Genomic DNA, 25,716 nt, shown 5'->3' with positions numbered 1-25,716 from the left:
CCCCTCAACCCCCACTCCCTCCCACAAGCCCATCTGCCTCCATCTTCAGGCTTTCTTCCTGTGCAGAGAGAGCTCTTTCCTGCCAAGCATCCCTGCTTTGGACCTTCATGCTTTTCTCACGCGATGCCCCGTGAGAAGCAGCCTGTGCCCCTCTCTCTCTCTCCTGTCCTCACCCTCCTGACAAGGTCGGTGTCCCTCGTCCCCATTCCCAACCCCTTGTGCATAGTTCTCACTATGCTGTACTGTCTGCATTTCTTTCCTGATGTCCCCTCTCCACAAAACCCTTGCAGGTAAGGCTGCCTTTCCTCTCTGTTTCTGGAGCTTCTATTACAATGCCAGGCACAAGTAGTCAAATACTTGGCTAAATCAGCAAATTACTCAACCCATTTTCTTGCCCCTTCAACCTACCTTTCCTTTGAATTCCGGGTCTCCCAGAATTCAGATAATACCAACAAAACCCTAAATGCTGCCAATACGTGAACTTGGTTCAGTTCAACTCAGCCAAGATTCAAATTACATAAAAATCCACGAAGAAGATTAGGACAGAACTTCAGAACTCTTCCAGCATATGTAGTTTTTAAATTGTAAATGCGCCACCAGGGATCACAGCCCATGGAGGTCACGCCCAGGAGCCTGGTCCAAGAACCAGGTGTATGTATGTTGTGAGTCTGACTTACCTATTTTCTAACTAGTCCCTAGAATATTTAAGCCTATGCAAATATTAAATACGTGGAAAAGCAGAGAATATACTAAATTCAAAGTATAAATGTAACACTGATGGGATGGTGACCTCATGACCTCATGACCTCTGAACTTCCTGTTCAGTCCCTCCTTTCTGTCAGTACTGAGCTTTATTTTTTTTTTCTTAAGATTTTATTTATTTGAGACAGACACTGTGAGCGAGAGAGATCACGGAGGGAGAGGGAGGAGCAGACTTGCCACTGAGCAAGGACCCCGATGCTGGGCTCGATCCCAGGACCCTGGGACCTGAGCTGAAGGCAGACACTTAACCAACTGAGCCACCCAGACGCCCCCGTACTGAGCTTTAAAGCAGACGCCTTGGGACCCCCCCCCACCACACCTCGCACACTGTCCCACTTGGGCCACACAAAGCTCCTCTTGGGAGATCTGTTTCCTCCAGCAGATCTCCCTTAGAAGATCTAATTCCGTTATTCAAGTGGTCTGGCACCACTTGAAGATGGAAAAAACCCACTGCCCAGCAACAACCCTAATCCCCACTCCATAGGGAAGAAACAGCGAGGAGCTGGACAGCCTGTATTGTGAGACCGTCTAAGTCCAGGTTTTAACTGTCGTTTTACACGTGCCAACGTATAGGATCCCTGCAGTCCTTTCTCCTGGGACACCTGGGTTTGACAGGGCGTCTAAAACAACACTGGAGTATAGGAACTCTTGGAAAGAAACCACTTGACATCTGCTTTTGTGTCTTTTTATGCTCTGTTTCAATGTCTTACGTTTTATTGCAGTGGCTCTCAGGATCCTTACCCATTGCAGACTAAGCCTGTGGACTGGGCTGCTCGGGAGAGCACAGAGTACCCACTGTGCCAGAACCAGAAGGGAAACACGGATGTTTGGAGGAAGCCGTGCTGGGCGGGAAAAGAAACATCACCGTCTTAAGATAGCACAGGCCTGGAGCTCCGGGTGGTGCCTGGAAGGGACGCGTCACCGAATTCTACAGCTGAAACTAGTATTACACTGTAAGTTAACTAACTGGAGTTTAAATAAAGACTTGAGAAAGAATAAAAAAATAAAAATAACATTTTTTAAAAAATGAAAAAAGAAAAGAAAGCCAACACAGGTGCCAGGGAGGGAGGCAGTAGGAGAGAAGGCAGTATTGACAGTGTTTCGGGAGCTTGGGAGTCCGCCATACTTGGGCTCAGTTCCAGGCACTGTTGTTCACGACCCTAAAAGCTGGGAAATCCCTTCATCTCTCGAGCCTCAGTTTTCGTATCTGTAAAATGGGGATAATACTACATGTGGTAAAGACTGGCTGCATATTCCCCAAAGCCATGTCCTCCTCTTGCTGGACCCACAGCTAGATTATATGTCCTAGCTTGCTTGACAGATAAATATGACCAGAACGGGGCCCTAAAAAACGGTCACACGTATATCCACCCTCTCTTCCCTCAATTTCTGGCCAGATGTGGAAGATCCTGAAGGACTCTGAGGGCCTGGAGCATGGTCGGGCCACCAGACAGAAGCAGCCCAGGACAGAATGACTTGGTGGCCTCCTAATAAACCCACACGGGACAAAACCACAAAAGAGCAAGAAATAAGTATTTTTATTATATATTTTTATGGTCTTATAGAGTTATTTTTTTTTTGTTCTATTTCAATTCAAGTTAGTTAACATACAGTGTATTATTACTTCAGGGGTAGAATTTAGTGATTCGTCAGTTACATGGAACACCCAGTGCTCATTCCATCACGTGCCCTCCTTAATGCCCATCCCCCAGTTACCCATCCCCCCACCCCCCTCCCCTCCAGCAACCCTCATTTTGTTCCCTAGCGTTAAGAGTATTTTTATTATATGCGAGACTCTGAAATTTTAGGGTTGTTTATTCTAGCAGCTAAGCTATCCCAACTAATATGGACATCGGTTCCTGAAAGTGAAGTGCTATTGTAACAAACACCTAAAAGAGAGTACAGAGCATTGGCTTAACAGCTGGACAGAGAAATGTGGAAATTGATTTCAGGAGCTGGAAAGGTGATGGCCCATGTTATGCTTTAATAAAACATGCCATAATCATGCCGTTAAAAACCCTAAGCAGGTGGCAAAAAAAATCTACTCAAGCTAACAAGTCAATCTGGCAAGATTGTAGGATAAAAGGTCAATACACAAAAATTGATTCTACTTCTTTATACTAGCAACAAACAGTTGGACTATGAAGTTTTTTTAAAAAATTGTAGGAGCCTGAAAAAAAAATATTTGAGGATAGGTTGGTTTTTTTTTAATTGGGAAATTATTTGCGGGGGAAGGGGGCGGTATGGGCAGATGTCTAGTCTCAGAACTTCTGGAATTGCTTCTTGGTGCCAGCAGCCTTTGTGACTTTGGGCACGTTGAAATGCACAGTCTTGCTCAAGGGCTGGCACTCGCCCACTGTGACATTGTCACCGATCTGGACATCCCTGCAGCAGGGGGACAGGTGCACGGATATGTGCTTGTGGATGTTCTCAAAGAGGTTGTACCTTTGGGGGTAGTGGAGGTAGTCTCGGCGGATGACAATGGTCCTCTGCGTCTTCATCTTGGTCACCACACCAACAGAATCCGCCCTCGGATGGAGACATTACCAGTAAAGGGGCGTCTCTTGTCAATATAGGTGCCCTCAATGGCCTTCTGGACATCTGGAAGCCCAAACCAATGTTTTTGTAGTATTGCGGAGCTTCTCCTTGCCAGTTTCTCCAAGCAGGACCCTCTTCTTAATGTGAAAGATGGTTGGTTGCTCTCCGTAGGCACGCTCAGTCTGCACATCTGCCATCTTGCCCGCCGCCTGAAGCAGCTTGAGGATAAGTTTTAAAAATGTATGTGCAAAAATTCTACTCTTAAAACTTGTAACAAGTTGCTGACATTTTTAAAAACTTTTAAAAAATGGAAGATCTACGCTGTTGAATGGAATAGTCAAATTATTAAAATGGCATAGGTCTTCACTTTGATTTACAGATCCAGTGCAATCCCAGTCAAAATCCCAGCTGGCTTTTCTTGTGCAATTGACAAACAAACAAACAAACAATAAATAAAGCATTAGAGAACCATGTGATAATATCACATAGCCTTAAGTGGAGTCCTAGGAGGAGGGAAGAAGAGAAGGGCAAGGCAGGAGAAATATTTAGAGAGGTAAAGGTGAAGAATTGTCCAAAATTGATCAACGACACCAGCATGCAGAATCGAGAATCTCCGTGCAGACACGCGTACAGCTCGACTGCACTCCTCAGCCTCCCACGACTGTCCTGGCCAGTGGTCTGTGGGCAGAGTGCATGCCACCTCCCAGCTGGCCCCTGTCTAGTCGAGGGGGGGATATGCTAGGACCAGTACAAATCTCAGAGTCTTGATTTCGCACTCACAGTTTGCTGCAGGTCCAGACAACTGCCCAGGAGACCTGTCCCCTACATAGCGACTTAGCATTCCAGGATGTCTCAGCCTTATGAAACCTCCAAATAAACAAGTCACAGTGGGGGAGGGGAGGGAACATATGAAGAAGAGTGCATTGGTTCTTACATGCTTCCACCTGGATGGGAATGCAAGCTGGTGCAGCCACTCTGGAAAACTTTCCTCAGAAAGTTGCAAATAGAGCTACCCTATGACCTAGCAACTGCACTACTGGGTATTTACCCCAAAGATACAAATGCAGTGATCCAAAGGGGCACCTGCACCCCAATGTTCATATAGCAATGTCCACAATAGCTAAACTATGGAAAGAGCCCAGATGTCCACTGACAGACGAATGGATAAAGAAGATGTGGTGTATATCTACAAAGGAATCTTATGCAGCCATCAAAAAATGAAATCTTGCCATTTGCAACAATGTGGATGGAACTAGAGGGTATTATGCTAAGTGAAATAAATCAATCAGAGAAAGACAATTATCATATGATCTCACTGATATGTGGAATTTAAAAAACAAGGCAGAGGATCATAGGGGAAGAGAGGAAAAAATGGAACAAGACGAAGAAACCAGAGAGGGAGATAAACCATAAGAGACTCTTAATCTTAGGAAACACACTGAGGGTTGCTGTAGGGGAAGGGCAGGGGATGGGGTAACCGGGTGATGGACATTGAGGGGGGCATGTGATATAATGAGCACTGGGTATTATATAAGACTGATGAATCACAGACCTGTACCCCTGACAAAAATAATATATTGTATGTTAATTAATTGAATTTAAAATAAATTTTTAAAAAATGCTTCCACCTGGAGATGATTTGCATCACTTTTTCTTGGTTAAAGCAAGTCACTGGGTGCCCAACTTCAAAGGGACTGGGAACTAGGATCTTTCTATGCACCCTGAAGGAAAGTGAAAAGGCTTGCACAGAAGTCCTATCTATCACATCCTCTGAAACATGTCCTGCGTGAACTGCTACATCCAAAGGAACAAAGCTGGTCCCCATCACTGACCTCCTTAATGTATGGTGTGAGCCAGAAAAAAAACTACTTTGTTAGCCTCTGAAATCCGGGCATTATTGCGGAAGCTAGCATACTCTAATATTCTACTCAACTTACATTATCGTTAAAGAAGATAGTAATACCTTTTTTTTCTTTTAAGTAGCCTCCATGCCCAGTGTGGAGCCCAGTGCAGGACCCGAACTCACGACCCTGAGATCAAGACCTGAGGTGAGATCAGGAGTCAAAGGCTTAACTGAGCGAGCCACCCAGGTGCCCAAATAGTACCCTTTTTTAAGCACTTACCATGGGCCTGACACTTCATGTATGAAATGCTTAGCACAGCGCCTGGCCCTAATCAGCTCTTAGTTCATGTTAGTTGTTATCCTTATTCCAATCTTGTCTTATCGGCGTATGTATTTGCTCAGACGGACTCTGTGCTATAAACTACAGGACCCTAACGGGAACTGCAAGGCGGTTCAGCACCTTGCTTATCGTTTTCTCTAACGCATCTGCAAGTTTTCATACTCTGTGGGAGGCTGAGCTGGAAGTACAGGTTCCCAGGATCAGAGACAGCATGGTGTAGAGGAAAGAGCATCGGAACTAGCAGTCAAGGTTAGTTTAGTTCAACACATATTTATTGAGCACCTACTGTATGTACCAGATGCTAGAGAAACAAAGGAGCGTGAGAGTGGACCCCTGCCCTCTAGGAGCTTACACTCCTGCAAGGATGGTGAAAAGTAAACAAATAAACCAGGACACGCGACAAAATAAGAATATAAGCAGGGAACAGGAGGTTCCTGAGTTCTAGCTCTGCTGCCAGCTGTGTGACCCCGGACATGGTACTTAACCTCTCTGGGCCTCATGGATCGTGAGAACAGGGTAGGTAATTTCTGAATCCTGAAATTCTAATCCCTACAATTCTCAAAACCCTGTGAAGCAGGCAGGGCAGGCACGATTTCTGCTTTAGAGAGGGGAAGCCTGGGGTCGGAGAGGGTTAGCACAGCGGCCTGAGCCCCAGCACCGCTGGTCGGGGGAGCCAGCCCCACACTAGTCTCAGGCAGGTCTTCGGAGCCAGACCCAGTATGTGTCACTCCAGGCTGCCCCGACAGACAGCGGGGATCTCTGATGAAGGTGGCAGGAGGCTTTCCTGACGCCCCCAGTTTGAGTCCCATACACTACAGACCAAGAAGAGAAACGAGGCAGGTACCTCGCCCACCTCCACCCCCTCCTGGTGTAAGCACTCAGCAGGCAGTGGGACTTTCTGAAAACCAGGTCATCTTTTACAGAGCGACACAGTGACATTCGCACAGTTATCCTGGTGAGCCCCGGAGCCTTCAGCAGCCAAGCCCACTCAGCGATGCCTGGTTTCCATTCACAGCCATGTCCCCATCGCAGGCTCTATGCATGTTGCAAAGGACATTCTGGAGTGCCTCACGGTAGCTCTGGGCCACCCCCCACTTAGCCCACCCAGTATGTGCACGCTTAGGGAATGCTAGTGAGCTCACGTAATTGAAGCAAAGCACATTAAAGATTTATCTTTGCTGCGCCTCTAAAACCACGCCATGGCCACCAAAGCTTAAAAGACAAGTCTGACCGTAGCAGCCTCTGCTGTCTCCCCCATGGCACACGGTTCCCGACTGTCACGGGAACCATCATTTGAGCTGGTGCTATGTGTGCTGCGAAGAGGCCAACAACACAATCCCTGCTGTCCAGGGGTTTATAATCAGATGACGGCGCAGTCAGATGGAGTGAAGAGAGGAGTCACAGACGACAAGGCCGGGAGACTCGGGCCATGTGAGAGGCTCCGTCTTAAATGCTGAAGGTTTGGGGGAAGGGAGTGGCCACTGAGAGCTGCTGCTGTCCAGGGAGGCGTCTGAGGGAGGCTCCAGCCCGACCTTGAAGGAGGAAAAGGACAGAAGTCATTTGCATTACCCCCACTCTGTGGGTAATTGAAATGAATATCATATGAAGGAGATAGAAGTGTCCAGAAAAAGAATCGCCTGCGGGCATCCATCTTGTTTTCCCAGGGTGCCCCCCCCCCACATACCCCCCCAACCCTCCCTCCCCAGAGCTGGCCTCAGAGCCGGCTAGGCAAGGGCCATGCCTGCCACACAAGTGGCTTCCCAAGGGCCCAGTGAGGTGAGGGTGGGTTCGAATCCCGCCTCCACCACCCCGCAGCTGTGTGGTGCGGAGCCGGTCCCTTAACCTCTCTGAGCCTTCTCCTCATCTGTAAGCACAGGCGGGAGGAGCCGGACTAAGCAGACACGAGCTGACCTGGCCGTACAGCACCTCACGCTCACGTGGTCCTCCGTCTTCCATCTCCACAGAGGCCGTCTGAGGAGCGCCTGCTGTATGCGCTCAGCCTTCTACGGGGGCCCTGCCTGTTGCAGGGGTTCACTGAGGACGGGACTGGGCTTTGGGCTCACATCCACCCAGGGAGCAGCAGCCCAGGCTCCAAGGTAAGCACACTCTCGACGCCAGGGGGAAGCCTCGGCGAGGAAGACTCTTCCAAACGGGCTCAGGAGTGGGGCCTGGGGAAGGGTGGGCCCTGGGACCCTTGAGGCGGCGGGAGAGGCCGGCTCCAGCGGGGGTGGGGGGAAGGGGGGTGTCGGAAACCAGCAGGGTGCCTGCCCACGGTGCTGCTCCGTGTGGCCACCAAGAGCACAGCACCGGGCACTGCGTCCCCACAAAAGGGGTGGCCTCAGCCCTTGTGGGAGCCCGAGGAGCTTAGCCGCCGTCTAACCTTGGGAAGGGTGGCCTACATTTCCGGAGTTCGGTGTGCCAGTGTTTGGTTTCTGTCTTGTGTTTCCTTCCTCGGTAGGCACCAGATGGGAAAACTCTGAAAACCTTGGCGACCCTGAGTCAGGGTTCCTTTAGCTACTAAACTGATTTCGAATTGTGGTGTGTTCCCAGGACAAAGCCAAGGTCAGGAGAGCTGATTTGCCGGTGTGTCCTTGGAAGCCGCAGGTGGCAGGCTTTGGATAACTGAAGAAGAGGTAAGATCCGAATGGCACGGGTTCATCGTCCCCTGTCTTGTCCGACTGCCCCTTCCCAGCCCCCTCATGGCCCGGTTCTCCCCACCTGAACCCACCGGGCAGGAGGAGACCTCGGAAGCCCGGGCTATCCGTGACCACTCCTCGGGGCCTTGGGACCCTGCCAGGTACGGTTTCACCACCTGTGGCAGCATTTCCTGCCTCGGACATTTCTGTGGGTACTACCTGCAAGGCTTTTGAGCCTCACCATCTTTGAGGGGAAGACCCTGGTGAGGACCATGGGCCTGTGCATGACTGAGAATCAGTGGGAGGGAGACTATCCCCATGCCTCCCCCACAGTAGCCGCCGCTGCGGCTGACCACTTCCTCAGCCCTCAGTCCCCCGACACACTTCCACAGGTGCAAGGAAGGTGGTGGGCTTCCTGCCATCCCCACGGGGCACCACCACCACACTGAATTGCTGTCACCTCTTTATCCTACACTCAGGTTCCTCACTGGCTTCCCACTAAAGACAAAATAGGAAGTCACAAAAATGCCCGTATTTTACGAGGTATCTGGAAAGCAGGCAGAAAGTTCAACAAAACCAAGCCGACAGGTTTGTGTGAAAACCAACAGTAAAAGGACTGAACAGAGCAAAGCAGGACCTGGTTTCCCACTGAGCTATTTTCTGAAAATGGGCCAGGACCCAAATTCACCTACACAAGGCTCGCAGGCAGGCTGCCCACGTCTCAGCCAACCCCGGGGCACTGAGAGGAGGATGTGGCGGCCCAGGCCCCACGGCGGCGAGCTCTGGGGCTCCAGCAGTGTGTGTGTGTTGGGGTGGTGGCACTTGGAGCCTTTAGAGGCCCAGGGGGACTGCCAGACCCCCACCTCCTCCCCAGGCCAACTGAGGAAAACAAGAGGCCTTAGGACCTCCACACACTCTTATCCCACCCACCATGAACATCATCTTTTCTGCAGGGCTAATCCTCCCGCTCACTTCACCCCTTCTCCCCTAAGGCAGAATAAACCATCCCTCAGCTGTGTTCCAGAACATTCTGGTGCTTCCCAAGCTGTTGCCTCTGCTCCCTGTGAGCTCCTCGGGGGATAAAGCTGTTGATCCCCACGCCTGGCATGGTGTCTGGCACGTGGTAGGTGTGATGTGAATAAACGTTTGTCATATCGAGTTGAATAGTAATGAAGGAACCAAATGGAACACACCCTTCAGACATCTAAGAATAACTCGGTAGCCCAGCCAAATTCAGTGGTGCCCTGAGGCCACAGAATGTGTTTTTGTCCTCAGTTCCTACACGCTGCCACCTGCCACACTAATCAAGGGCACCTGGGTGGTGGCTCCCCACAGACAGGCACCCAGAGATGTGTCCCTCTGCTCCCCCCCAAGCCATGACCCTGGAACAAATGGCAGCCAATTTCTCTGGACGCCAGTCATCTCTTTATTCCACCAGTGACCTGCACAACAGCACCACAGCTACAGCAGGGGCCTGCCTGAGAGCCCCGGGCAAGGCAGGGAGGGTGGACGTAGGGGGCCCCATGTGGGGAAGCCCGCCCTCCTGCCTCCCCAGCAGCCAGGAGAGAAACGATTGTGCTGACAGTAGTGCCATCTGCGGCAGCGGCCACCCTGCCTCCGAGCACCAGGGCCGCATGGGGGAGACATGTTGCAGCGCAGGGCCAGGGCGGGACTTGGGGTGACTAAGAGTGGGCTCTGAACTTGAGAAGGGACTGTGTGCATGCCTGGGCATGCGTGTGTATGTGCACGTGTGTGTGTGTGTGCATGTGTGTGTGTTTCGGGGATGCCTACACTACTGAGTATGTGGGATTTGACTGCTGAGCCACAGGACCTGCCTGGGGCCAATGAGACCAGGAACCAAGGCTGTGGGACCTGGAACAGAGGCTGGGGGCAGAGGGCACCCTCCTCACTGCTTCGCCTTGGAGAGGAGCCTGGGGCAGGCCGGTCTCGGGGCCTGGCTGGAGGGCCGCCTCTGGCCTGACCCACCTCACGTGTAGGCCATCTTGCTGCACACCCAGGGCCGGGTCATCAGACACTCCGTTGACACCAGCCTGGTGGGCTCCACGAAGACACACTCTCCCAGACCTGAGATGGGGAATCTATGGCCAGAAGACAAGAGAGACAGGTGCTTACTACTGTGTGCAACACGGCTCCAGCCACCCTGAGGATGCCCACAGACATCTCCCGAACACACCCTGCACTTTCCCATCCTGCTTCCGCTTCCTTCCAGAGGCAGCTCACTTGTCCCAGGAGCCAGAATCCAGTTCAGGACCACCCTCTGCCCAGCCTCCCTGTGCCTGCCTGCACCGTGGGACATGGAGGCCTGTGTCTCTGTCCCCGCCAGTCCCCTAGGTGGTCAGCACCTGCACAGTGCGCTCTGGGCCTCTCTCATCTTGGCTCCCCTACAGCACTCAGCGTCTAGCCCAGGAAGAGCCCAGCAGAGAGGAGCTGAATGAAACTACCTCACGGGGCTGGACCTGATGAACCCCGGCGTTTGCTGCCCAGGCTGAGTTCCCCACGAATTCACTGATATCATCGCTAGATGTGGGGGAAGGGGTTCTTTCTACCTAAAATCATTCCTTTTGAATTTCAAGATTTCTTCTTAACCTCATTTGGTCACCCCGATCTGAGTCCCCTGCCAAGGCTGGAGCTGGGGTCTCATAAGAGAGGGCACCAGAATGATCTCACGAGGGAGTGCTGGGCAGGACCACCTCAGTGCCAGAGAAACATGGCCTAATGGCCCTTTGGTTGGCAGTTGGTCGGCACGCTGGTGATCCCCAGCCTCCAGGGCTCTCCCAGGTTCTGGGAGCCGGAGGCTTCCAGAAGAGGAGAGAGAGGAACAGAAAGTGCAAGACTTCTCAGCAGCCCTAAGGATAGATCTGGGATGAAGGCAGGAAAAAGAGAAAAAAAGGAAGGGACAATGAGGACAAAGAGGGGGTGCAAAATGAAGGGCACAGGAGCCAGGACATAGGAGGGAACGAGCCGACAGGATGCTCACCCCCTGGAGGCTAAGCCGTAATTAAGCCCACCCCTAAGGGTAAGGTGGCTGATTGCCAGCTTCCGGCCATGGCAGAGGGCTGGGGGTCTTGGATGCCTCCCACGTCTCCTGCCTTGGAGACCCTCCTCCATCATCATCATCATCAGGTGAGCAGCTGTGCCCCCAGCTGGGTCCTCAGGGCCTATTTGAACCTTGAGCCTTAGGGACTGGACTAGAAACTGAGGTTCTTACTCCCCTGTATGCCCTCCCCTGTGCTCCCCTAAGCCTGGACTGCACCCACACACACACTCACTATCACCACCCCCACTGTCACAGCCAGACACTCCCACCCCCACGACCCATGACCCCTGCCACTAGCACCCCACAAACCAGGCCCTGGTATCGCACACCTGCCACAGCAGCACACTCTCACGTCCACCCCACTTGGGCCACACAAGCAATCCCACCATTGCACACACCACCAGCACCCTCAGGCTCTATTTTCTCTAAGGGAGTGTTCACGGTACCCAGGGTCAGAGCCCCTTTCTTCCATAGAAATAATGTTTAGGCAACACATGGCTGCCCAGAATGGAGGCCCCATCCCCACCCTCCCCTGCAGGCAGCTGTGGTCGTGTGGCTAAGTTCTGGCCAATGCAGAGGGACATCCAGGGCATGTCTTCCCCTTCCTCTGAGCCACACAGATGAGTCGCTCTCGGGCAGGGAGCCACAAGACGGAAAGAGCCTGGGCCCCGAGGCCGGAAGCTCTAATGACTACATACAGTAGAGCCACCAAACCAGGCTGGACATTAAGGGAGAGAGGGGTCAAGCCATCTACATTGTCATTATCTCAGTCACATGCTGCTGCACCTGGATGTTAGGAGCTCTAGCTAGCACAGAACCCAGTGGTTCTCCCTCCGGAGGTTGTGTCCGGGGAGCTAGGCCTAAGTTCAGTGGCCAGAAAATGAAGCCTCAGCTTACGTGTCTGGGTCAAACGGGTCGCCGTTAACCCAGTGGAATTCGTCCCCGACTCTGCGCAGGCCAATCCAGGGCTCCCTCCGTGTGAACTTGAACATAAACTCCTGTATCAAGGAAAGAGGGAAACCTGAGTCATCTGCAGTTTCCTGACTGTTCATACATCCCAAAACTAACCTCAGCTGAGAAGACTGGCTCCTGGGATATATAGACACTGAAAGGGGGAGTCCCTCACAGCATCCCGCACCCCCGTAAGGAGCTGGGGTCACAGAGTGCCCCGCACTCATGCTGACCTCCCTCCCAGCAGTTGGGAGCGTGCCTGCTGGACCAGGAAGCCTAGAACAAGGTTTATCCTCCTAGCTCAGTGGTCCAGCCCATCAGTCAGCATCCCTGATTTGCAGGAAGCCTGGGATTGCCCACTCGATGGATGATCTGGGACAAATCATAATGTTCAGTATGATTGTCCTACCCACGTACTTCTGGGCCTCTCTCTGCAGCAGGGAGATACTCTACTGTGTATCAGAGACAAACAGAAGTGATTTTTTGATTACCTGCTATTTTGGATTGCCACACCACTGTTACCCTCAAAATCCAAAACGGACAACAGACTCATTCATTGTGTTTCCTTCACTTTTCTACTGAGAACGCTGTTGTGGGTGTTCAGCGAGAGCTCATGTCCTGATTTGGACGAGCAGGTATCAATGTGTTCTTTTTTCACAATTTGTGGTTCTCACACTCTGTGATACAGAGTTGAGCTCAGCAAACCAGCCTTGGATTGAAATTGTTGGCCTTCACCACGGCAGTGGACACAGGAGCCCCTCGGAAATGGGCTCAGACCCCACAGGGCCCACCAGCCCACCCCAGGCTGCACATGCTCTGGAAACATGCCAGGTCACGGGGGGATGCCACACCCCAGGAGTGGGATTCTCCCCACAGGTCGCCCCCCGCCCGGCACTCACCAGCTCCTTCTGGCTCTGAATCACCGCCAGCGCAGCCTCGTGAGTACGGCAGTACTGTCGGCCTGTGTTCCAGTCCCTTGGCTCCTCAGAAAAGAAGTAGCATTTCCTTCCATAGAGCAGCCAGTCCTCCGGGCAGGGCGCCTCACACTTGATACAGCCCTTGGAAGCTGCAGGGGAGACAGAGAGGACTCAGCACCTGACAACAGGCTGGGCCCCAGCTCAGGCCTGAAGAATCCCACTCAGCGACCCAGCGCTCCCTCCACCTGCCTGACTTTGGTGCCCTCCGGTGATGCCTCAGGTGGCTGTCTCCCCACATGAGCCCCTCTCACAGTGCCTGGCAGGGAAAAGGTTGGTGACCCAATAAACAGGGAAGGAAAACTGGGGAGGCTGGCAGGGGCGTGACCACCAGCAGAAGTGACAGCAGATTAGCCCCTGGGTTAAGAGCTCCTCTCTCTTCCCAGAGTCCCCGAGGCATGAAAGCCCAGAAACACAGATTTAGAAAGGACCTGGAAGCCACGTGTCCAGCTCTCCAGCCAGGGTGGGAACCATCAGCAGGTTTGGTGGGCCTGATCTCCTTGGCCATGCCCTCATTAGCTAACAGTTCAGCTAACAGTCCTAGCCTGCCTTCCTGGGACCTAGCCCTACGGATTTCGGATCTGCCTCTGCGTGACCCAGAGGAAGCCCAGCCCTACTTCTCCCACCTACTTGAAGAAGGACGCCAGCCAGCCTCCCCTCATCCAGGTTTAAATAGACACCACCTCTTCCACAGTTCCTTGCAGAGGATGCTGTCCACACCCTTCTCCGTCCTGCCTGCGGTGTGTCCACACTGGCACCAGAATGCTGCCCCCAGAACAGACTGGAACACACGAGATGTGGCCCCACCCCCTGCAGCAGTGATTGCCATACTCCTTCCAGTGGCTACGGGCTTTCCAGTCTACAGACTGCTTCCAGGAAAAGAATCAGTGGGTATGTGCATACGTGGGCTTTCCTGGGCATGCAAGACATACTCCTCGACTGTTTGCATGTGCTCTGTTCCCAAGCCAGGTCTCCCCTGTGTCCAGAACATGTATCAATCACCTTTTAAATCCAACTGAAGATCTTATTTTTATTTCTTCCACCTGTATCTCATTTGCATTGGCTCACTTGAGTTTTGAGAGATATATTTTAATCTTGATTTTTTCCCCACCTGTCATATTAAGCACCTGTCATCTGTCATCCTGAGCTCACATCCTTGTATCACCTACAAATTCCATAAGCATCTTTTTGTTTGTTTTCATACAAGCGATTGATTAAAATGTAGACGGGGACAGAGCCAAGAAAAGGCTCGTGGTGCCCCAGCCGCGAGGGATATACAGCCACACTGACACCAAGTGAGTCACTGACACTCCGGCCTATCTGCTCGGTGAGAAGTAGGACCACCGGGAGTATTGACCATGGCGTGGGCACATTTCAACTGCTTTTCCACAAGGACCTCCAAAGAGATTCTGTTGTGCTTTACGAAAATCACAACACGCTATGTCTTCTCATTGCTCTGACCTCCCCAACCTAGCACGAGGACAAAAGGAAACCAATTTAATTTGTAGTAATTATTCTAGATGAATCCAAGCTGGCAGTAGCAATCACCATATTCTTTTGTAAACACTCACAAATCCCCTGATTGTCATGCATGCCCAAAGGGGAGGGTTTGGTGGGGGCTAATACTATCATTGGACTTCTCTCCCCTTTCAAGCTGCCCACCTCTGGTCTTACGGTGCTTCTCAAAGATTAGAGACAGGCCCTGAAATCAGTTCGCAAACCCTTCGGAACCCACCACACACTTTGACTTGAATCCATTAAAAGCAGCCCAATCTCCTGGTCATAGAGCTTTGCCTGTCTTTAGAGGATTACCTCCCTTTTATTCCTTTCTCCCTTTCGGTCCCACATGGGAAGCCCCCTCGCAGTGATGCCTCCATCACTGGGCAGGGGAGATGATGTCATATTCATCCTTTCTTTTTTTTTTTTATCCTCAGCATTTAGGGGGCCTAACACACAGCAGGGCTCCATAAATGTTTGTTAAATGAATGAATGTGATCTTTAAAGGCCCTTGTCCCCAAAACTGTCTCCTCCAAGAAGCAGTGCCTATCTAACTCACCTCGAGTTGGCTCGTGTAGAACAATCTCGAAGTCACCAGGCCACTCCCCCGCGTGGCTTAGTAAAGGGGATATGGAGAGTCATTGTCTGAATATATTCTTTTAGGCTAAACTCTCACCTAGAAACAGCACTCTGTTTTCTATGCTTTGGGCCCTACGGAATACGTGGTATATCCGGAACCTTTCTTTACCGAATTAGACATGATTTTGACAAGGTGTGTATACACTGCTCGGACACCCATGCTCACCCAAGATGCTCATAACCACCAGGATGGCGAACAGAAGGACAGCGATGGCCCCCAGCAGGAGACGTGTGGTGGTGTCTGAGGAGAGAAGAAAGCGGTTCAATACCCGGCCACCCACCCCACCACCAAGCCCCACCACCAAGGCCCAGGGCCTGATACCGTGGAACTCTGGCCTGGGCCCAGCCATCGGAGTTTTAACAAGTCCTAAATGACTCTAGTTAAGTCTCAGAACCACTCTTCTGGAGCCCAGCTGTGAATCTATGACCCCGCTGCCTGAACCGACCCCCCGTCCAGGGCTCTGCACTTCTGGGAGCCAGAGCTTTCCAGTTCTTACCTCCTGCTGCTTCTCTACCTGCTCCCGGTTTCAGCCACGTGGACTCCTTGAAATAACCCAGCCCGTCCTCACAGCCCCCGGGGCTGGGTCTTTGCCCCCACAGCTCTTCTCCTCCGCTGCTACCCCTGGAATCCTGCCCACCCTGCACCTTCCACCCTCTTCACAACCCCTCCCCCCCGAGCCTCTGCCTTCCCCCTTTTAATTGTTATTTATTTTTTGTGATCACCGAAAATGTTTATTTTATTTTTAATGCAAGAACCCTTTTAGACCTTAGACGTAGACTCTATTTATGTTTTTCTTACCATCATAAAATAGACATAACATTAAACTTGCCATTTTAACCATTTTTAAGTGCACAATTAGTGGCATTAATTCCAATCAGGATGTTGCGCAACTATTCCCACTGTCTATTTGCAAAACTTTCTCACCACCCAGACAGAAACTCAGTACTGATTAAGCATTCACTCCCAGTTCCCACCTCCCCCAGCCCCTGGCAACCTCTAATCTACTTTCTGTCTCTATGAACTTGCCTATTCTAGAGATTTCATGTAAGTGGAATCATACAATACCTGTCCTTTTGTGTCTGACTTATTTCACTTAATGTTTTCAAGGTTCATCCATGTTGTACCATGTGTCAGAATGTCATTCCTTTTTGTGGCTGAATAATATTCCATTGTATGACTATATGTATATACATACATATGTGTGTGTGTGTATATATATTTGTTGTTGTTTATCTGTTCACCTGTTGATTGACACTTGGGGGGACATGAGTATCCATCCAGTCCATAACAATGTTCCTGAAGTAGCATCCCCCAGAACCTTCCAGGCTGCTGTAATCTGGTTTTGCTCTCTAAGTCACCACCGCCCTGGAATCTCCCTCTGTCAGCAGCCTCAGGATCTCTCTGCCTCCCTCATGTATAGCCTCTCCTGCACCTTCTATCCTACGTCACCTTTTCCTTGGTTTACTCCCTTGTTTTGGTGGAGCGGCCTGAGAAAGGGCAGAGCAGGACCACCGCACTGCACAGCCCCGGCAGCAAACCTTCACACTGTGTCCTGCGGTGAATGTTGGCCCTGGAGTTGTGAACCCAGAGGCCTGAGTACTACAGGTTGGAAAGAATTCTTCAGAAGCTGAAGGCATTACTTAATTGTCTTCTAGCTCCAGTGTTGCTCTTGAAAAATGGCTCCAGAGCCATTCTCATCCAATCTTTTTAATTTCATTTGCTTTCCGCCCTCCCTCCCCACCCCCTAGAAGCTTTTAGGATCTTTTCTTTATCACACAGTCTTCTAAAATTTCATCATGCATGCCATGCCTCCATTTGGGTCCATTTTCATCCACTAGAGTAGGCAATCAATGGGCCCGTTCAATCTGGAAGCTCACGTCCTTTGGTTCCAGGAGATTTTCTTTAATTATATCATCAATGGTTTCTTCTCACCCACTATCTCTGTCCACTTTCTGGAGGTCATATTTTTCAGATGTTGGACCACTCGAATTGGTCCTCTGAGTTTCTTTCCTTTTTTCTCCCTTACCCGCTATCTTTTTGTCTTTTTGCTCTATTTCCTGGAAGGTTTTTCTCAGCTTTATCTCCCTACTCTCTCCTGAATTTTCCATTGCTGCGATTATTTTTAATTTCCAGGGTTGTTTTTTGTTTTGTTGTGGTTTGCTACTGTTCTCAGTAGACTCCCTCTCAAAGCATCCTGTTTTAATGATACCATATTGGAGCTCCTGGGTGGCAGTCGGTTGAGCATCTGACTCTTGGTTTTGCCTCGGGTCCTGATCTTGGTGTGATAGGATACAGCCCGCCTTGGGCTCTGCACTTGTGCTGGACACAGAGTCTGCTTGGGACTCTCTCTGCCCCACCCCCTAAATAAATAAATAAATAAATAAATAAATAAATAAATATATAATATATATTATCTCTTCGAGGATATTACTGATAGTTTTTTGGAGGAGGAGAGGAGAGGTGGGCAGAAAGCTTGTTTCTCCCTATATAGTCTCTTTTTCCTCCAAATTGCTTTTTTTTCTGTTCATTTGTTTTGGTCTCTGGTTTTCATGTCATCGAGTTTCCTCAGATGTCTGGAGATCCTTGGTTATTTGTTCCTGATTAAGGCCGGAAGAAAGAGTCCACTGGAGACTCCAAGACCAGGGAGGGGCTTATCAACTGTGGGGTCCCAGCAGAGTGACCAGGCTGGGCTGGTCCTCGAGGGGCTCTCAGTGCTAATCTCCTGGGGTTTTTTCTCTTGGGTGGGCCAGAGTTCCTGGAGAAGGCTCTTCTGTTTCCCTCCTGAATGCCTGACCAGGAGGAGAGGCTGGGAGGCCATCCTATGCATTCATTACCTAAATGTCCTCTTAATTGCTTGCTCCCAAATGTACTGCCCTTTTCGCCTTTGGCTCCTGCCAGGGCTGGGAGGAGGATCTGGGCAACTAAATCCTTTCTAAAATGTTCAACCAGCCCTCCTGTTTCAGCTCTATCTTCACTCACTGCCGTGATGACTGGTGCCCCCCATCTCCATACTTTGGGGGTCTTGCATGTAACTCAGGTTGCTCCTCTGCTTTCTGAGCCTTCTCAGGCCAGTGGAAGCAGTTGCCTGTCATCGTTGATCCCTAGCTCCCAACTCTATTGTTATTGTCTTCTCTCCTGTTCTTGTTGTCCTTGTGGCTTTTTAAAAATCCCTTTACTGTCGTATCAGTGGGCTTCTGGAAGGAAAGAGGAAAAATGTGTACGTTCAGTCTGCCATCTTTACCTGCAAGTGCAGCCATCATTTTGAAATCCTTCCCATGAGCAGGGTCTGTGCTCGCAAGTCAGCGGGAGTCCAAAGGCAGGTGGCTGCAGGCATAGTAAGAGCAGAGCCTCATGCCTGTCCTCGCGGGCTGGGCTCTTTCTGTGTCTGCTCTGTTGTCCTCAATGGCAGCCTGTCATAGGGCCCCCCTGAGCTGCCTGATGAGCACCCGTGGCAAGTGCACTGCCTGGATCCTTCCTCTCCTTCTCTACGCACCCCTCTAGGCCTATACACATCGGCACCATAGCACTTTGTGCATTGAAGGTAAGAGTATCGCATCTTAAGCCAATTCGCTAGGTTCACATCCCAGCTCAGCCACTCTTCTAGATGATTTAGTAACTTTTCATGTCAAAGTTACTTCGCTTCTATTTTACTTCATTTTCTTCATCTTTAAAACGAAGGAATAGCAGTAACTGCCTCTTAAGAAGTTTTATGAGAAGCCAATGTTCAGGGCTTAGCACAGTGTCTGGAATGGCAAGTTCTGGTTCAATGTCTGCAATTGCCATGATGATGATGATGATGGTAGTGATGATGGTGGTGGTCGTGGTGGTGGTGGTCGTGGTGGTGGTGGCAGTGGCGAGCCCACAGGCTCCTTTAGGGAAAGGGCTGTGCTTTACTCACCTTTGGATTCCCTACAGTAGGGCTCAGCCATTGCCTTGCATGTTACAGAGCACCGCCTGCTACTCAAAAACCTGAGAGGGATTGACCTACACTGAACGACAGTGTCCTTAGTCAGCCTTAAACTCAGCTGAGTTTGTAGGAAAGGCCGCACGGATACACAGCTGCTGTCTGGGGGCAGGGAATCTGTGCATGCTTCTCCAACGTCACCAGAACCAAGGAGCCTCTTCGTTCTTTCCTGGGGACAACTGCCCTGGATGCAGCACTGTGGACAGAAAAAGGACACTCTAGGGAGTCCCGATTCGTTGCTCACTGCTGCCCTCACAGAGGATGGCTGTGGGGCTGGACGATCCAAAACAACGTCGTATTCGTTTCCTAGGGTTGCGGTAGCAAACGCCACAAACCAGACAGCTTACACCACCGGAAATTTATTATCTCACACTACTGGAGACCAGAAGTCCCCAGTCAAGGCACCAGCAGGGCCACAGTCCCTCTGAAAGCAAGGGGAGTCCTTGCTTGCTTCTTCCTGGCTTCCAAGGGTTTGCAAGTGACCTTCCTCATCCCTGGCTTGCAGTCTCCTCATTCCAGCTTCTGCCTTCTTCATCACACGACCTTCTCCCTGGGTGTCTCTGTCTTTATGTGACTGTTGTCTTGTAAGGACACCAGTCCTATTGGATTAGGAGCCCACCTACTCCAGTACTCACCTCTCTTAACTAACCACCTGCAATGACAATATTTGCAACTAAGGTCCCGTTCTGAGGTGCTGGTGGTTCCAATGCTTCAACATAGCTCTTTGGGAGAGCAGGGGGAGATACAATTCAAGCCATAAGAAGTGTCTAACTCAACAATCGTTCCCTCTCTGCAGTGGTCCACAATAAATAGACTTGGACGAGGCAGCTACTTGTGTTTATAAATGTATATGATTTAGCCTCATGTTAGAAGGGATGGCTGAAAATCTGGCTCCCAACCCAAACAGATGTCCCATCACCCTCACACCCAGAGCCCAGAAGAGACTCACGGCTGACCTCTCGGAGTTGTCAGAGCCACAGTTCGGTGAGCTTAGTCTTGACTCTTTGAAACTATCAAATGTAGAGTTTGGTAATTTTTGAATTTTAAAAGGCTTTGCTAATCCATGTGTGTGGTTTTGATCAGGAAGTTGTGGGTTGGTGCCTAATCAAGAAACTTTCAACATTAAAAATTCAGAATCGGTGAGCTCTGAAAAATCTATAGCCTGGCGATATGCAGAATCACTCTGTCCCCTGCCATACCCCCAGGCCACCCTTCCCCATCCCCACCCCCGATGCCAGAAATATCCCCGTCTCCAGTCACCCCCAGTCTTTCTAGAACCCAGGCCAAAGAGCCGGGTCATCTTTTCCAACCCCTCCCTGAGGCTGGGGGAGGGTGGTGGAAGGAAAAGTTAATGGCCACCGGGAGAGAAGGCTTGATCAGGAGAACTTCTGTTTGGCTTTCTATTTATAAAGCTAGTTGTTCATCTAAGGAAAGTCATGAAGTCCTGAGCTCTAATCCCAGTTTAAATTTAAGAAGTTCTCCATTTCACTTAACCCATGAGGAGGGAAAAAAATGTCCAACTGGAGGTGACAGCGTTGTCTGAGGAGCACGGGCAGGAGAGCTACACATATCCCAAACACAATTCAGTTCTGTCCAATGAGCCTCACGAAGCCTGACATCCTGGGTCCAAGCGGGAGGACACAAGAACTCTCAGGGCAGATGGCCCTTGTGGCAAACATGCGTTAGCAACCAACATGTGTCCTTGGGCAAGACACTTAGACCCTCCAACTCTGTTTCCTCATCTGTAGAATAGATATAACACTCACCAGCCCCTGAAGGGTATGTGTGAAGATTAAATGGGACAGTATCGTGAAAGCCCCCAGCACGGGGTCCAGCACACAGCGGGTGCTTCGGAAATGTCCACTGCGTCGTAATAAAGGAGCACAGGCCCCCCTGAGTGTTTAGCTTGGCCAAATTCAAAAGTCTCCCACTTGTCTCAAGACAGGTACTTGGCTAAGCAAGGGCTGCACAGCCCTTGGTCCCCAGACCTGCCAGCCCGTCATCCCATCACCGGCGTTTCTCAGTGTCAGCCGACTGGGTTCATTACATGGACTTCAGCTTGGAGTGGGGAGCCGACTCAAGGTAGGTAGACCAGCAGTCCAAGGGTTTCAACTGAGCTTCCCCATCACAGACGCAGGATGTCAAGTCCAGAGAGCTGGAGAGAGGAGTCGCCTGCACAGCCTACCCCACTGTGTGGCCCTGAGAGGCAGAAATCATTATCTAGCTTAGTAGATAAGGAAACTGAGGCTCAAATGAGTTTGAAAACCTGCTAGCCCATGGTGAAAGGATCTGGCTTGAGTCTACCTGACTCTAGACTTCCCGTTCTTTGTACCTCCCCAAGCTGCCTCAGCCCCTGTCCTGTGTTTTCTGCCCACACGGCGACACCCTGGAGAGACCAGTCCTGGTCCCCAAGCTCCCCTCTTCGGACAGGAGATGGGGTGCCAAGGGAACACCCAGCAGACCCTCAGAGCACTGGTGGAGGAGAACACCCTGAACTCGGACCCCAGTCACTAAAACTACTGTAGAAAAAAAAATCCATGGAGGTGGGGGAGGGGTGCCTGGGTGGCTTAGTCAGCTGAGTGACCAACTCTTGATCTCAGCTCAGGTCTTGATCTCGGGGTGGTGAGTTCAAGCTCCATGTTGGGCTCTGCACTGGGTGTGGAACCTACTTAAAAAAAAAAAAAGAAAAATCCATAGGCCTCAGCTGCTGAGCCTCTGAGGACCACAGGCATCAAGGGTGGGCTGCTTCTGGGTAGACCCTGGGGAGAACAAGAGGTGGCATGAGACCCAGACACAGGCCTGGTAAGGAGCCACACCAGGACAGGCAAGACAAGGCTGGAAGGCTGGGCCACAAGTAGGCACGAAGTACAGATCAGCTAGCTTCTGCAGGGGTGGAAGAGCCAGTGTCCCATTGGGCCATTTTCCTGCCTTCTTCAGCCTAACTGCAGGTGGTCACCCAGCCCCGGTGGAGAGCAGGAAGCAGAATGGGTCAAAGTCGGGGCAGGAGGTAAAATAGGAACCAGCAAGCCAGAGAGGCACTGAAAGAGACCACATCACCCCTGAAGTGACCCTAACCATCAGGGGGCTAGAGTTAGGTTAGGGCAGACCCTGCAGGAACGCTTAGGAATGAATGAAGACAAACAGGCAAAAGGAGTGAGCAACTTCGAGAAATAACTTGGGCGGGAGGGAAGCGGGGATCACAGGCAAATCCAACAATGCCCAGCAGAGAGAGGGGTTTGTCCACCTTTATTCGACTCAACTCTTCCCAGCCCACGATGGCTCTTCGACTCCATGATCCAATATCTTTGCTTCCTTTGTCCCAAATCACCATCCAGGTGTCAGACTGCCCTTCCCTCCAGAGTTAGCAAAGAGTTAGTCCACACCTCTGGCCCACTAGCCTCTGGGTCAAACGCTGACATTACTGCCCCCACATTTCCCTCCGCGGCAAGGCACCTGCCCTGGCAAGTGCTGGCTAGGTCTCGCCCCTGACCACACCCCACCTTCCTCACTGACTTGGCCACTCTTCCAAGTGCAAATCCACGCTCTCACTCTATGCTTAAAACCTCTCAACAGCTCCTGCCGAACAAAGTCCAAAGTCTTTGGCAAGGCCTCGGTGGCCATTCACAGTCCGGGCCCTCCAGATTCATCTCTTCCCATCCCTCCCCCCCATTCCAGTACTCCAGAGTTCAGTTTGCCACAAGGGACAGACTAGTTCTGGCCACCTGGCCCCTGAACACAGCACTCCTTGAGCCCGGTGCACCCTGCCTTCTCTCCACACCTAAAAGGTCACCTACTCCAGGAAGACTTCCTTTTCTAATACTCTGTCCCTACAGGTTGGGTGACCCAGACTCTGGGCTCCCCTAGTTAATACTGACCAGATTCTCAACCTTTGGACTGGGGATGTCAGGGGTACCCAGAAGCCCAGAGGGTCAGCCCTCTCCCCTGCCAATTCTAGCATCTCCCACACCACACACCATCAGGGGCCACAAAGTTTTCCAGAAGAACTCATGAACTTGAGATCTATTTTCCACTTGGTTACTGCCCCCTTGGCTAGCCAGGGGTCACTCCTTGAGCCCATCTGACTGGAAGGGGTAGGAGGCACTCATGACCTTGCAAGGAAGAGCCTGAGGCATAGTCTCCACATCTCCCCTGCCTGTGTGTCCCCGTCACCTCCAGCGCCCCACCCCAACTTCCCACGGGGCAGGGGTACCATCTCTGGGCTCTACAGCTTTTGTCGCTTTGCCCAAAACATTTCCACTACTACAGATTTCGGCCACCCTCTCAACATGCCCATCAGATGAGGTCCGGTCAGGAACTATCCCCTTTCTTTCTGGAGGAGATTGGGGCTCAGAGCATGAAACCTGCTCCCAAGGTCAAAGAGTGAGTTAGCTGCCTAGGTGGGTCAAGGCTGTAACTATCTGTGGTCCCTAGCTACATCCCCCCACCACCACCACCAACAACACCATGTGGCATCTGAGTGCCCTGAAATCAATCCTCCCGGCGCTCCTGCCCTCCCCCCTGGGAGCTTGGCCAAGGTGACTCTGACCCGCCTCCCGGCTCCCCGGGTCCCCGGGGCCCGGGGATGGAGGGCCGCTCGGAGCTTACCCTCCAAGGCCGCCTTCCAGCTGGTGCTGCCCTCATAGCCCGACCCCGATCGCCGCAGCAGCCCCTCGGGGCCGCGGCCCTCCGCCTCGGCAGGCGAGCGCGGCCTGGGCGCGGCGGGGGCTGGCGCGGGACGGGCGGCGGGGGGCGGCGGCGGCCGGGTCCGCGCGGGGGGCTCCCGGGCCGGTTCCATGCCCGGCGCTCCGCCGCGCCGCGCCCGCGCTCCTGCGCCCGGGTGCGGGGCCCAGCCCGACGCGCACTCGGCGCTCCGCGCGCCCTGCGGTCCCCCCAGGCCGACCTCGGGTGGACGAGTGCCGCGGCTCGCGCAGGCCGGGGCTGAGCCCGGTTCCCCGCGCCGGACCCCCTGTGCCCGGTCGCCGTCGCCTCCGCCCGCTGTGCGCGCCGCGCCTGCCCTGGTCGAGCCGCAGCCTCCGCGCAGAGCCGGGGCACCGCGAGGAGCGGGTGGAGGCGCGCGGTAGCGGGGGTGGCGGGGTGGCGCGGGGAGGGAGGGAGGGGTGCGGGGCGGGGACGGGGAGGGAGGAGGCGCCGAGGAGCAGGGACAGCCCCACAGCCAAGGCCCCGCCGGCCACCCGCTCCCTCGGCAGGATGCCAGATGCTGCAGAGAGAGGAGCGCGGATCCTGGAGCCGGGAGACCTGTCCTCTAACCCAGCTGCCCCTCCCAGCCTCCCGCCTGTCTTCTGTAAAATGGGAATAAAGTTTACAGGGATGGTGCAGTGAGACTTAAGGAAAATGAGGGGCTTTCCTCTGGCGTCCTGGAGCCGGAGCAGAGGGGTGGGGCTGTCACTTGGCCCAGATTCTTGTCCCAGGAGAGAAAGAAGAGAGCAAAGGTCTGAGGGGACAAGTGGGGCAACATTTCAGATTCAGTTCACACTGGTGAGCATCCACTAAGCGCCAGGGACTCTTATAGACAGGAGCTGACGACATCCCCAGTTTAGACGGAAAACTGGAAGTCAAGGGCATCTCTGAAGGCTGCGCGGTGCGGATGTGTGGCTGGTGGGTTTTCTCAGTCCCAGGGCAGGGCTTCCTCAATGGCCTTCGCTTGGGCTTGTACTCCCTCCCTGGCCAACCCACAGTCACCTGAGGCTCTCCCCCTGAATTTTCCCTCTCTCATCCCAATCCCACACCGGTTTCCTCAGCTACAGTTCCTCATCCTCAACTGGTCCTATATTTCCATACGGATGAGAGCTTAACCTATATACAAGTTGTGGTTTCTCGGCTTATTCCTTTGGATTGGGCTTGAGAAGTCAGATTGCCTTCCCACCATACTGGTGTATGCCCAGAAGTCCACAGAATCCCCTCAGATCTGCAACCAGGATGCACAGGACCGTGGGACACCAGGGAGGTCTTAGGTCTTGGCAGAAAGAGGGCTAGGAACAGATCATTTGTAATCATTTCACTTTACATAAGTGAATAAATGGAAAAATTGTAAAACCACACAAAAAGAAGAAAAACTAAGTACTGGTAGTAGAACATATTTTATTCCATGGTTGTATTTTCACATAGTCTCCTTCACAGAGTCTATTCTTGGCTGTCAACAATCAAATTCTCATTGCCAAGTCCATGTGAGTATTGCTGTACGATTCACTACTACTCTGCTCGAGCCACAGGGTATTCAAGGTCCTTCCTCCTTGGGTTCAGGAAGACAAGGGGACCAGAGGGGGCAGGCAGCTTTCTATTGAAGAAATGCTTCTCTGCTGGGGCAGAGCCTTCCTTCTGTCAGGTGTTTCTCTCTGGCCTGTGGCTCATCTTGCTGGAACAAGTCTTCCCAGAAGGAAAGGACCACTCCTCTGTCGTGCCCCCCCCCATTTTGTTTGTTTGTTTGTTTTACCAACAGGTACCCAGTGATGCCTGTGATTCATCCCCTTCCATCAGCCCCTTGTCAGGCCAGGT

The 25,716-nt window shown here is 52.0% G+C and overlaps 1 protein-coding gene and 1 pseudogene across 1 annotated transcript; both read right to left on the bottom strand.

The window, feature by feature from the left end:
* Nucleotides 1-2,998: 2,998 nt before the first annotated feature.
* Nucleotides 2,999-3,497, bottom strand: LOC113266594 (40S ribosomal protein S11-like; annotated as a pseudogene).
* A 1,662-nt stretch (nucleotides 3,498-5,159) lies between these two features.
* On the bottom strand, nucleotides 5,160-23,998 carry CLEC2L (C-type lectin domain family 2 member L). Its single transcript, XM_026511996.3, has 6 exons — nucleotides 23,809-23,998; nucleotides 15,405-15,479; nucleotides 13,028-13,194; nucleotides 12,075-12,175; nucleotides 10,106-10,218; nucleotides 5,160-7,015 (listed from the first exon to the last, which is right to left on the bottom strand). The coding sequence occupies exons 1-5, from the start codon at nucleotides 23,996-23,998 to the stop codon at nucleotides 10,107-10,109; spliced, it is 645 nt and encodes a 214-aa protein (XP_026367781.1). The 3' UTR covers nucleotides 5,160-7,015; nucleotide 10,106.
* Between the last annotated feature and the right edge of the window lie 1,718 nt (nucleotides 23,999-25,716).

The sequence above is a fragment of the Ursus arctos genome, unplaced genomic scaffold (assembly GCF_023065955.2).
Source record: "Ursus arctos isolate Adak ecotype North America unplaced genomic scaffold, UrsArc2.0 scaffold_3, whole genome shotgun sequence".
Classification (NCBI taxonomy): domain Eukaryota; kingdom Metazoa; phylum Chordata; class Mammalia; order Carnivora; family Ursidae; genus Ursus; species Ursus arctos.
The sequence above is the reverse complement of the archived record's forward strand: the minus strand, read 5'-3'. Positions and strand labels throughout refer to the sequence as shown.

Excerpts from the sequence above, each read along its gene's own strand:
- CLEC2L (XM_026511996.3), bottom strand. The coding sequence starts at position 23,998 with ATGGAACCGGCCCGGGAGCCCCCCGCGCGGACCCGGCCGCCGCCGCCC. Across the intron at positions 12,176-13,027 it reads TTCAGAGCCAGAAGGAGCTG|GAGTTTATGTTCAAGTTCAC; the intron begins GTGAGTGCCGGG and ends TCCTTGATACAG. Across the intron at positions 10,219-12,074 it reads GACCCGTTTGACCCAGACAC|ATTCCCCATCTCAGGTCTGG; the intron begins GTAAGCTGAGGC and ends TTCTGGCCATAG.